A 13491-nucleotide genomic window follows, 5' to 3' on the forward strand; every position below is an offset into this window, starting at 1 on the left:
AAACATACTGTTTAAATCAGTATTCAACACAATTTCCATTGATTTTTAATTTATTTCGACACATTTTAAAGTTTTTTCTATCTGTCACTCTTAAATTCGACTTTATATGAAAAGTTTGACAACAATATTTCACCCTAATACTATTTATGTATAAACAATAGAGGTAATTTTCCATATTTTTGACCATAACTTAAAAACTTACAATTTAAATCAGTATTCATCGCAATTTCTATTGATTTTTAATCTATTTTGACACATTTTAAAGTTTTTTTCTATTTGTCACTCTTAAATTCAACTTTATCTGAAAAGTTTGTCAACAATATTTGACATTAACATTGTTTATGTATAAACATTAGAGGTAATATTTTAAATTTTTGACGATAACTTAAAAACATACAATTTAAATCAGTATTCATCATAATTTTTATTGATTTTAATTGATTTTGACACATTTTAAAGTTTTTTCTATTTGTCACTATTAAATTCGACTTTATCTGAAAAGTTTGTCATCAATATTTAACACTAACATTATTTACGAATAAACAATAGAGGTAATATTCTAAATTTTTGACCATAGCTTAAAAAAATACAATTTAAATCAGTAATCATTTTAAAAACATACAATTTAAATCTGTATTCATCTAAATTATTATAGATTTTTAATTTATTTTGATACATTTTAAGTTTTTTTATAATTGTCACAGTTAAATTCGAATTTATTTGACACTAAAACAAATTATATTTGAACAATTGGAATAATATTGTAAATTTTCGACAACTTATAATAAATGAAAATGTTCATTCTGTACTCATATCAATTTCAATTGCTTTTTAATTTATTTTGACACATTAAAGTTTTTATAACTGTTAATTTCAATTTCCTCTCTTTGACATTAAAACTATTGATGTAAAAACAATAAGGACAATATTGCAGCGTAAAAACATAAATTTTAATATCACACATCTCAATATTTCATTTGTGTGGAATATTATAAAATTAAATAAATATAATATAAATTGTATTTCCCATAGATTTTTTGTGTCTATTGCACTTCATTTCTAAGTACCGATATTAAATTTCATTTGTTTTACACTCATTAAAGCTTATAGGTAATCGTTTTATCATTGACGAGGCTATCAATAAATTTAAATCCAATTATATATGTTGTAAATCGTACTCTGGTTCAGTTTTACCTACAGGTGCAATTGAAATTTCATTAACCATTTAACTATACTGTTTAAGTATTATAACGAGCAGTGTTACTATTAACAGTTACTTTCTACAACTATTTCACAGGTTTTACTTTCAAATTACAAAAATAATTAACTTGTACTAACAATTTATAATAAAATAATAACTACAACAGTTTTAAATTAGTTATGCATTATTAAATTAGACCATTCTAGTCATTTGTATTTTAATTATACACATGCATATCTATAGTTTGGACCAATACCTAATTGATGAAATAATATGAACCGTTTCGAATATCAAGGGCTCTAAGAGGGGTGGCCATTAAAACGTCACAGAACCTTCCCTTCGATTTTAGTGCAACGGGGATTCACAACTCAATTAATAACTAATTCGCCATGGCAATTTTATTTCCTGTATAAATTATATAAGTTATCTTTGACTCGACCCTTTACATTAATTTTTTAACCCAGCGTGCCCAATAATCACTCACCGAGAATCTTGTCGATAAAACCGCGCCACAAAACGGGCCAGAGTTATAATATTGCCGTGCCGGCAGTATAGGATTGTGTGTGTCGGGGGGGCAATGCGACTTTTATACCTGCGACGAGAAGGGAAAAGGCCTCGAGCCGTCGTAGTGTTTACACATGGCCGCCAGAAATAAACCCGGTGACGACCTTTTCCGAAAAGACTGCTCTCGGCTCTCCGTCAGGACGGATCGTAAACAGTTCAATCTGGCCGTACGGGAAATTCGGACCGTAAAAACTTTTCGAGTGGACCCGCACTTTGTGGTGTTAAAGGTCAAGAATTTCCTGGAAGGTGTCGGGGAATTTTGACTGGGCTAGTCGGACGTCTTTTAAGCTTACGTGCTGTTGTCAAGGTGCTAACAGTTAACGTTAAGAACGGTGTTAACTGTTAACATGTTGTCGGCAACTATACCATAAGTCTAACTGCTTGTTGTCTGTCTCGTACATTACAGTGAGAATGTTTCAATTTTCGAATGGCTGCAATTTCTGTTGTTAAATCTTCAGAATTTACAAATTTGTCTCTGATAATCAGTCGTCTTTTGGTACATACACACTGTAAGGTGTCTTTACTGATCACCAAGAGGAATATTAACTGTTAATAATTAACCACAATTACTAAGTTTCAACTCAAAAAGTCAGGAAACAGTAAAGGCGTCGACAACAAACATCGAAACATGTTACCAGCAATTATAAATCTTAACTGCATCTTGCCCCTTAAATAAATTACAGTGAGAATGTTTCAAATTTCTAGTGACTTCAATTTCTGATGGTAAAGCTGCAGAATTTACAGGAAGACACACCAAATTTGTGTCTGGTAGTCAGTCGTCTTTTGATACATACACACTGTAATGTGTCTTGGCTTATCACCAAGAGGAATATTAACTGTTAATAATTAACCACAGTTACTAAGTTTTAACTGAAATAGTCAGGAAACAGTAAAGGCGTTGACAACAAACATCGAACCATGTTACCAGCAATTATAAATCTTAACTGCATTTTGCCCCTCCAGTAAATTACAGTGAGAATGTTTCAAATTTCTAGTGACTTCAATTTCTGGTGGTGAAGCTCCAGAATTTACAGGAAGATACACCAAATTTGTGTCTGGTAGTCAGTCGTCTTTTGATACATACACACTGTAAGGTGTCTTGGCTTATCATCAAGAGGAATATTAACTGTTAATAATTAACCACAATTACTAAGTTTCAACTAAAATAGTCAGGAAACAGTAAAGGCGTCGACAATAGACATCGAAACATGTTACCAGCAATTATAAATCTTAACTGCAACTTTCCCCTCTAGCAAATTACAGAGATAATGTTTCAAATTTCTAGTGACGTCAACTTCTGGTGGTAAAGCTGCAGAATTTACAGGAAGACACACCAAATTTGTCTCTGGTAGTCAGTCGTCTTTTGATACATACACACTGTAAGGTGTCTTGGCTTATCACCAAGAGGAATATTAACTGTTAATAATTAACCACAATTACTAAGTTTCAACTAAAATAGTCAGAAAACAGTAAAGGCGTCGACAATAGACATCGAAACATGTTACCAGCAATTATAAATCTTAACTGCATCTTGCTCCTCAAGCAAATTACAGTGAGAATGTTTCAAATTTCTAGTGACTTCAATTTCTGGTGGTGAAGCTCCAGAATTTACAGGAAGATACACCAAATTTGTCTCTGGTAGTCAGTAGTCTTTTGATACATACACACTGTAATGTGTCTTGGCTTATCACCAAGAGGAATGTTAACTGTTAATAATTAACCACAGTTACTAAGTTTTAACTGAAATAGTCAGGAAACAGTAAAGGCGTTGACAACAAACATCGAACCATGTTACCAGCAATTATAAATCTTAACTGCATTTTGCCCCTCCAGTAAATTACAGTGAGAATGTTTCAAATTTCTAGTGACTTCAATTTCTGGTGGTGAAGCTCCAGAATTTACAGGAAGATACACCAAATTTGTGTCTGGTAGTCAGTCGTCTTTTGATACATACACACTGTAAGGTGTCTTGGCTTATCATCAAGAGGAATATTAACTGTTAATAATTAACCACAATTACTAAGTTTCAACTAAAATAGTCAGGAAACAGTAAAGGCGTCGACAATAGACATCGAACCATGTTACCAGCAATTATAAATCTTAACTGCATTTTGCCCCTCCAGTAAATTACACTGAGAATGTTTCAAATTTCTAGTGACTTCAATTTCTGGTGGTAAAGCTGCAGAATTTACAGGAAGACACACCAAATTTGTCTCTGATAGTCAGTCGTCTTTTGATACATACACACTGTAAGGTGTCTTGGCTTATCACCAAGAGGAATATTAACTGTTAATAATTAACCACAATTACTAAGTTTCAACTAAAATAGTCAGAAAACAGTAAAGGCGTCGACAATAGACATCGAAACATGTTACCAGCAATTATAAATCTTAACTGCATCTTGCTCCTCAAGCAAATTACAGTGAGAATGTTTCAAATTTCTAGTGACTTCAATTTCTGGTGGTGAAGCTCCAGAATTTACAGGAAGATACACCAAATTTGTGTCTGGTAGTCTGTCGTCTTTTGATACATACACACTGTAAGGTGTCTTGGCTTATCACCAATAGGAATATTAACTGTTAATAATTAACCACAATTACTAAGTTTCAACTAAAATAGTCAGGAAACAGTAAAGTTGTCGACAACATACATCGAAACATGTTACCAGCAATTATAAATCTTAACTGCATCTTGCCCCTTAAATAAATTACAGTGAGAATGTTTCAAATTTCTAGTGACTTCAATTTCTGGTGGTGAAGCTCCAGAATTTACAGGAAGATACACCAAATTTGTCTCTGGTAGTCAGTCGTCTTTTGATACATACACACTGTAATGTGTCTTGACTTATCACCAAGAGGAATATTGACTGTTAATAATTAACCACAGTTACTAAGTTTTAACTGAAATAGTCAGGAAACAGTAAAGGCGTTGACAACAAACATCGAACCATGTTACCAGCAATTATAAATCTTAACTGCATTTTGCCCCTCCAGTAAATTACAGTGAGAATGTTTCAAATTTCTAGTGACTTCAATTTCTGGTGGTAAAGCTCCAGAATTTACAGGCAGTTACACCAAATTTGTCTGTGGTAGTCAGTCTTCTTTTGATACATACACACTGTAAAGTGTCTTGGCTTATTATCAAGAGGAATATTAACTGTTAATAATTAATCACAATTACTAAGTTTCAACTAAAATAGTCAGAAAACAGTAAAGGCGTCGACAATAGACATCGAAACATGTTACCAGCAATTATAAATCTTAACTGCAACTTTCCCCTCTAGCAAATTACAGTGAGAATGTTTCAAATTTCTAGTGACGTCAACTTCTGGTGGTAAAGTTCCTTTTACAGAAAGATACACAAAATTTGTCTTAGGTAGTCAGTCGTCTTTTGACACATACACACTGTATAGGATTGGATATAACACCAATAAGAATATACTAATTTCTGATGATAGAACTTCTAAGGCACAAAACATTTGACGATTATTCAGTTAAAATAGTTTCCTGTATACACACCCCATACATGTAATAGTGCCACAAAGGAGTTAACCATTAGTTTCAACTTCAATCCACTTTTACATGTAACAGCAAAAGCGTCAACAACAAACGTTTCAATTTTACTGTCAACCTAAACACCGTACCGTTCGTCTAGAAAACAAGAGTGTAAACGATTAAAAAAAAAAGACACAACAGAAGGTTTCTCTGACCGTCGACCGTTTTTCCATCCCCCTTGTTTTTCCCTTTTCGGAAAGCCGTGCGTTTGTCAGGTCTCTCGCCTCGCAATTTCCTAGCACACGAAACTAAAGGGAGGGGAAGATGGAGGCCATATTCGTTATTGTGCATATGGTGGATATTGTGTTTATCCCAGTTCTCCTACGTTATGAGCACATCGGTCGACTTCTCCAACGGTTATCAGTGTTTGTTGTTAATTGGCAATTAGGCAATTATTTACGGTCTTATCTAATAGCGATAACTCGTACAAGTATCGTAGACTCTCACTTTGGAGGCCCCCCCAAAAAAGACGACCGGAGTACGACGACCGACTGACTGTCAAGTGACAGCGCTGGAGGGAGTGAGAGAAAGCGATCCGCGACTTGAGTCTCGGTCGCCGGCGGACGGATATTCCGTGTCTATTGGGGGGTTGTTTAAAATGCGTGCGTTCTACGCGCACCGTATTCCGAAAACGACGAGGCCCCTCAGCTGTGCACTGGCCGCAGGGACGGACTCTGTTTACGAGAACACCATTATTGGATGTGGATGTATGAACGAGATGAATGGATCTGAATGAAACCATTTTTCTTAACATACTTTAGTTGTGGTCTAAGAAAAATGTTGTTTTATTGTTAATAAATGCCATATAAAAAGCTGGAGGGTGGGGGAAGAGTAGTGTAAGCGTTGAGTGGAGGCTCATTCAATCGTTTATCGTTAGACGTTGTTACTACCCTTGTATCACACAAGGGAGTGCCAACTAAACTTGTAAAAAGATTCACCTCCAATAACTGTAAACCTCACGACAACATAATGGTTTATATACGGCCCTGTCTCGGCTCGAGGGTCCTCGCGTAGCTTCTGAGAGTCGGTGCGAGCGAGACGCCGCCACCCCAAAAACCAGAAGCGCAAGTGAGAAGGCAAAGAAAACCGGAGGCGCGACGTCGAAGCACACCGATAGGTTTGCACACTACGAGGCGTTCTTGCCTTTTCGGAAATGGGTTTCGGTGTTGTATGAACTGCTTCGGTTTTTTGACTTTAAAACTTTTAAAACAGTTGACGTATTGTCGCCAGTTTATCGGACAACAATAGGTACATAAATAATCGTTGTAAATATGGCTTGATAAGAGTGCTTGTTTGAGAAAAACTATTGTCGTCGTGTGACATTAGTTGTGTGGGATCCGTTCTGTCACCGATAAGATTGTGTGTGTGGCACGCTCTGATAACACCCGGAACGAAATAGATTTTTATGAATTGATAAGATTAAATTTCATTCAAGTATTAAACATCTACGCAAACATTGATGTAAGCATTTTTTTCTGATTTCTTGTCTCTTTTCATGTTGGAAGAAATAAGTGACCTTCAGGAAGTACTTGGAAGGATACTTTTTAGGAATGATTGATCCTTGATAAGTATTTCCTGTAGGACATGATCTTATATAACAGACACATGAATATACAGAGCATTTATATGATACATAAAGGTTTATTATTCTATATATAAGACACAAGAATATCCAGAACATTGAGTTTCACCTTTTGGTTCTCTTCAAAGAGTTCTCTGTTTTTGATAATTCTTCTGCTGGTAACAATAACACTGGAAGGATTTAGTTGTCTTCCAAGTAATTTCTATGATACATAAAAGTTTGTCTTTCTATGATACATAAAAATTTGTCTTTCTATATAATAGACACATGAATATCCAGAACATTGAGTTTCACCTTTTGGTTCTCTTCAAAGAGTTCTCTGTTTTTGATAATTCTTCTGCTGATAATAATAACACTGGAAGGTTTTAGTTGCCTTCCAAGTAATTTCTATGATACATAAAAGTTTGTCATTCTATATAATAGACACATGAATATCCAGAACATTGAGTTTCACCTTTAGATGGTTCTCTTCAAAGAGTTCTCTGTTTTTGATAATTCTTCTGCTGGTAACAATAACACTGGAAGGAGTTAGTTGTCTTCCAAGTAATTTCTATGATACATAAAAATTTGTCATTGTATAGAATAAACACATGAATATCCAGAACATTGAGTTTCACCTTTTGGTTTTCTTCAAAGAATTCTCTGTTTTTGATAATTCTTCTGCTGGTAACAATAACACTGGAAGGATTTAGTTGTCTTCCAAGTAATTTCTATGATACATAAAAATTTGTCATTGTATAGAATAAACACATGAATATCCAGAATATTGAGTTTCACCTTTTGGTTCTCTTCAAAGAGTTCTCTGTTTTTGATAATTCTTCTTCTGGTAACAATAACACTGAAAGGTTTTAGTTGTCTCTCAAGTAATTTCTATGATACATAAAGATTTGTCATTTTATATAATAGATACATGAATATCTAGAACATTGAATTTCACCTTTGGGTTATCTTCTTCCTTTGGTAACAATAACACAGAAAAGTATTAGTTTTATATATCTTTTCTCCAAAGTAATTCTTAGACTTGAATATTGTTCAATCTCTATAATATACAGATTATTATTTAAAATATTCTATTCATTATCTACACATTAAAACTTAAACTTTGAGGTTCATTCTTTGGTTCACACACGAACCTTTCGGTTTGCTTTTTAATCCAGTAATCAACTCGACGTCTGAAAATGATCTTTGACCTCAGTTTCTCTTTATTTTCAATCATTATTTTACGAGTGACTTTAACGTCAACCTTTAGGCTATCGCCAAAGTTCATACATTCAGTCCAGAAAACACCATGCATGGAGGTTCCATAACACCTCGTCCCTCGCACCCGAACAAACCTGCAACCGTAAACTTCACGACAACCTCCCACAGTTCAAGTCACCATCCGATGGACGCATAGAACCCTTCCCAAACGAAAAGCCCACACCGCCAGCACCATTAATCATCGGCCGGTTTGACGACGGTCGCCGCCAATTAACGGGGGATCCGTTTTCGGTGCGAGATACACCAGAGTCCAAAGGACATACGCTGCCGTCGCTCCCACACGCACACACACACCGATAGTGCGTGCCGCTGGACGCGAATAGCAGACTAAGCGAGAGAGAGGGAAGATTAGACGCCCACGCACCGCACATCTAGTCGATGATGATGATGATGTGTGTGTGTGTGTGAGCGTGCGTTTGTTTATGTCAGTGTGTGTGTGTGTGTGTTTAAGTGAGGGGTTGTACGCTATTGAGTTTGGAAATGGGTCGGCATAGCGTGAAATTATCCGGGGGTTTATTAACAATAATTATATCTGTAACTCTCCTCGGGCTATGGGGGGGGGGGGGGGTGGAAGAGACTCATACTAAAAAAATGAAGAGGTCTTTATGAGGTTTAAAATTATTAATCCAGTAATCTTAGTGTTATTAGACATGGTTAGGAGACAAATATTAAAAAAATAAAGAGTTGATGATGAGCTGATAAGATGTCTGGTGTCTTTGTGAGGTTTAAAATTACCCTCTGGTGTGGAAGATAAGACCAACAGATGAGCGTGATCATTCTAGTAGCATTAATAACTAATTGGTGGAGATAAGCATCCCCTATTTCTTTGAGTTGCCAATCACGCCACACAGTTTCTATCCAAGATACTAAACAAAAACAAAGCTGCACACACTCACAAAGAACGGGCATCGCATGTCGGAAGATTACAGCCGTCGTGCCGCACTCGTTTTTCCCCGTATTTTCATCGCACGAAAAAAATAAAATAAAACAACAGCAACAACCTCCATTCATGCATCCGCGGCTCCTTCGACGATCATAATAATAATAAAAACGCGACTGCCGCTCCGCCGACGACGACGTGGCCCCCTCCGATCTGTTATTATGCAAATCGGGGCCGCCGCTCGTCGACGTGAACGGTCGTTCCCACAAGTGGTTTGCGGGCCGAGATACACCGGTTACCCGATGTGTGTGTGTTGGTCTCCGTTTTTAGATTTATCTCTCGGGCACCGTGACTAATCGCATTTCACGCCACCCGAAAATACGACGCGTGGATCACGTGCCCTATCGGTCCGTGGGACACGACACCTAATCATTTTTCTCTTGATGATCTCACCTGCATAAAAAGAGCCATTTCCAACCGGCGGGGCGAGGGTGGCGTCTCACACTCGTCGGACTGTCAATCACCGAAGGGTGCCTTCCGAGATTTCGTCGATCGATAGCTGACACATGAGATCACCACCCTAGTGGATTTATAGACGAAAAATAATACGATGCTTTCTCGTTTCCAGCCCGAGGCCAGATGGAGGCCTCAACGGAAGGCGGCGATGCCGCCAACGCCACCACCAAAGACCAGCCGCAACGTCCGGCCAAAGTCCGTCTCACCGAGATCAACGCCTATCTGACCTGCTATCTGTGCAAGGGTTATCTAATCGACGCCACCACCATATCCGAGTGTCTGCACTCGTTCTGTCGCGGCTGCATCATCAGGTTCCTGGAGGAGAACAGCCACTGTCCGGTTTGCGAGGTCATCATCAACAAGGCCAAGCCCAATCTCAAGTGAGTCTATGCTGTCGGGTTGTGATAAATTAAGGTTAATTACGTGCCTTGCTAATGCTTCCTCCTTCAACTCTTTAACCTTGGTGGGTGGCGTAAGCCACTATAGGATGTGTACAGAAGTTATCCCCTCATGTTAAATGTTATGAGTCCCAGACAAAACTCTTTAACAGTGGCGTAAGCCACTAAAGGTAGTGTAGAGAACTTAGACCCCCCAAGTAAAATGTTGAGCAGTCGTCCCAAGTGAAAGAGCGAGTCAGCCCATCTCCACGAAAGAGAGATCTCGGAGCACGTCCGGCTCTCGCTTACGTAACACCCCCATAGTCGGCTCCGCGAAAGCCACGTGACGGCCGTCTCGCTCTTTCTCGCCGGGATCATGCGCCCCACCGCCGTCAATATAGATTTTTTCCTCCCTTCAATCGATAACCGGTCGATCTTTGTGTGCAGGCTGGACAAGATCCTGCAGGACATCGTGTACAAGCTGGTGCCCGGCCTGTTCCTCAACGAGATGACGCGACGGAAGCGGTTCTACAAGGCGCATCCGGAGGTGGCGGCCAAGGTGTCGCCGGAGGAACGCGGCGAGGACACCGAACGCAACATCTTCAACCCGCAGGACTGCATCAGCCTGTCGCTCGAGTACATACGGTGAGTTTTTGCTGTCGATTGTACGTTTGTTTTATTGTTTTTATCGATTGCGCGGCCTCCGCTTTTCAATTATGCGTTCCGCGGGCGCGAGAGAGAGCGCCGGTTAATTGCCGAGTTCACCGGATTTGAGGGGTGGTGGTTCGTCTAATTAAAAGTACGCCGGATTAGCGTTGTTTAAAGGGTTCCGGATCGTTTTCCGTTTGTCTTGCACCCGGATTGGAGAAGTAGTTAAAAGGATTAAGGTAAGGGTAGCGCCGAAACTTAAATCCCTCGTAAAAATTCAAAACGGCGGGTGCGTGCCTCAGAAGTTGGGCAATAAGGAGGCGATGATCTGCGACGCGGATACAAGTTAGTGGCAATTCTCTGGCTGTTTTATGAACCATCAACGCACGTCTCAATATGTGGCAATCGACCCCGGCCGTAAAACGGCTCGATTCCACCCCAATTCGCCCTCGTCCCGTTTACCCAGTGATAGATGGCTCGCCGACACCATCTAGCGACTACGATTCAGTTTTTTCTTCGTTTGTGAGTTACCCGACTTGGCCGACAAAGGTGTTATGGGCCTACGGGATCTAACAAGTTGCCCTTTCGCCACCCCATTAATTAACGGTGGTTGCGTAAAGCGGTTTGCCGAAAGGGGTCGGTTAATTGGAACGATACTTGGACAATTTGTTGGATCTAAAGGCCCATTCAAGTTTTTATCAGTCAATTAAATATTACTACATGTAGTACCATGTTGCGTTATCAAAATTGTTGATAACACGAAATAAAAATATCATTCATCCACGTTTTCAAGTTTTTAGTGAAAATTGGACGTAACTTCTGTTCATAGGAATGGTTAAATTAAGAATACAAACATTTTGGAATGACAGTACCTATTCAGAGTACTAGAATGAAATAATCGACACTGATATAATTTAGGACAATAAGTTTTATTTGTTTTAAATAATAATTTAAAGTAATAACTGTCTTCGAGAGTGTTCAAATTAAGAATAAAATTATGTTGGTCAACCAGTACTTGCTAGAAGTACTAAAGTGAAACAATCGACATTGATATAATATAGTACAATATTTCACACTAATTTTAAGTGACAATTTAACGTAACATCTGCCTACAAAGATGGTTAAATTAAGAATACAATTATTTTAGAATGGCAGTACCTGTTAATAGTACCAAAATGAGACAATCGACCTGGCTAAAATTTTGTACAATAAGTGATATTAGTTTTAAATGGCAATTTAAATTAATAGCCTTCTACGATGTTTAAAATAAGAATAAAATCATTTTGATCAACCAGTACTTGCTAGAAGTACTAGAGTGAAACAAACGACATTGATATAATATAGTACAATATTTCACACTAATTTTAAGTGACAATTCAACGTAACATCTACCGATAAAGATGGTTAAATTAAGAATCCAAACATTTTAGAATGACAGTACCTGTTCATAGTACCAGAATGAGACAATCGACATTGCTAAAATTTTGTACAATAAGTGATATTAGTTTTAAATGGCAATTTAAATTAATAGCTTTCTTCTACGATGTTTAAATTAAGAATAAAATCATTTTGATCAACCAGTACTTGCTAAAAGTACTAGAGTAAAACAAGCGGCATTGATGCAATATAGTACGATATTTCACACTAGTTTTAAGTGACAATTTAACCTAACATCTGTCTACAAAGATGGTTAAATTAAGAATACAATTATTTTAAAATGGCAATACCTGTTCATAGTACCAGAATGAGACAATCGACATTACTAAAATTTTGTACAATAAGTGATATTAGTTTTAAATGGCAATTTAAATTAATAACTTTCTTCTAGAATGTTTAAATTAACAATAAAATCATTTTAGTCAATCAGTACTGGCTAGAAGTACTATAATGAAACAAGCGGCATTGATGCAATTTAGTACAATATTTCACACTAGTTTTAAGTGACAATTTAACGTAATATCTGCCTACAGAGATGATTAAATTAGGAATACAATTATTTTAGAATGACAGTACCTGTTCAAAGTACCAGAATGAGACAATAGACATTGATAAAATTTTGTACAATAAGTAATATTAGTTTTAAATGGTAATTTAAATTAAAAAAATTCTTATAGGATGTTTAAATTAAGAATTAAATCATTTTGATCAATCAGTACTTGCTCGAAGTACTAGAATGAAACAAGCGGCATTGATACAATTTAGTACAATATTTCACACTAGTTTTATGTGACAATTTAACGTAACCTCTGCCTACAGAGATGGTTAAATTAATAATACAATCATTTTAGAATGACAGTACCTATTCAAAGTACTAGAATGAAACAGTCGACATTGCTAAAATTTTGTACAATAAGTGATATTAGTTTTAAATGGCAATTTAAATTAATAACTTTCTTCTAGGATGTTTAAATTAAGAATAAAATCATTTTAGTCAATCAGTACTCGCTCGAAGTACTAGAATGAAACAGGCGTAATTGATATAATTTAGTACAATATTTCATACTAGTTTTAAGTGACAATTTAACGTAACATCTGCGTACAAAGATGTTTAAATTAATAATACAATCATTTTAGAATGGCAGTACCTGTTCAAAATACTAGAACGAGACAATCGACATTGCTAAAATTTTGTACAATAAGTGGTATTAATTTTAAATGCCAATTTAAATAATAACTTTCTTCTAGGATGTTTAAATTAAGAGTAAAATTATTTTTGTCAACCAGTACTTGCTCAAAGTACTAAAATGGAACATGCGGGATTGATACAATTTGTACAATATGTCACAGTAGTTTTAAGCGATAATTTAACGTGACATCTATCCATAGGGGTATTAAGTTAAGAATACAATCATTTTGTAATGACAGTACCTGTTCATAGAAGTACTAGAATGAATTGATATAATTTAGAA

General features: G+C 36.7%; 1 protein-coding gene across 4 annotated transcripts in view; it reads left to right on the top strand.

The window, feature by feature from the left end:
- LOC109604153 (polycomb group protein Psc) overlaps positions 1–13491 on the top strand; it is a 179935-nt gene that overhangs the window by 159487 nt on the left and 6957 nt on the right. For all 4 annotated transcript variants that reach the window (XM_049969316.1, XM_049969315.1, XM_049969313.1 and 1 more), the window contains 2 exons: positions 9670–9937; positions 10382–10579. In XM_049969316.1, coding sequence (XP_049825273.1) covers positions 9681–9937; positions 10382–10579 — 455 coding nt within the window. In that variant the 5' untranslated portion in view covers positions 9670–9680. The remainder of the gene's footprint in view (positions 1–9669; positions 9938–10381; positions 10580–13491) is intronic.

Source organism: Aethina tumida, chromosome 6 (assembly GCF_024364675.1).
Source record: "Aethina tumida isolate Nest 87 chromosome 6, icAetTumi1.1, whole genome shotgun sequence".
NCBI lineage: Eukaryota > Metazoa > Arthropoda > Insecta > Coleoptera > Nitidulidae > Aethina > Aethina tumida.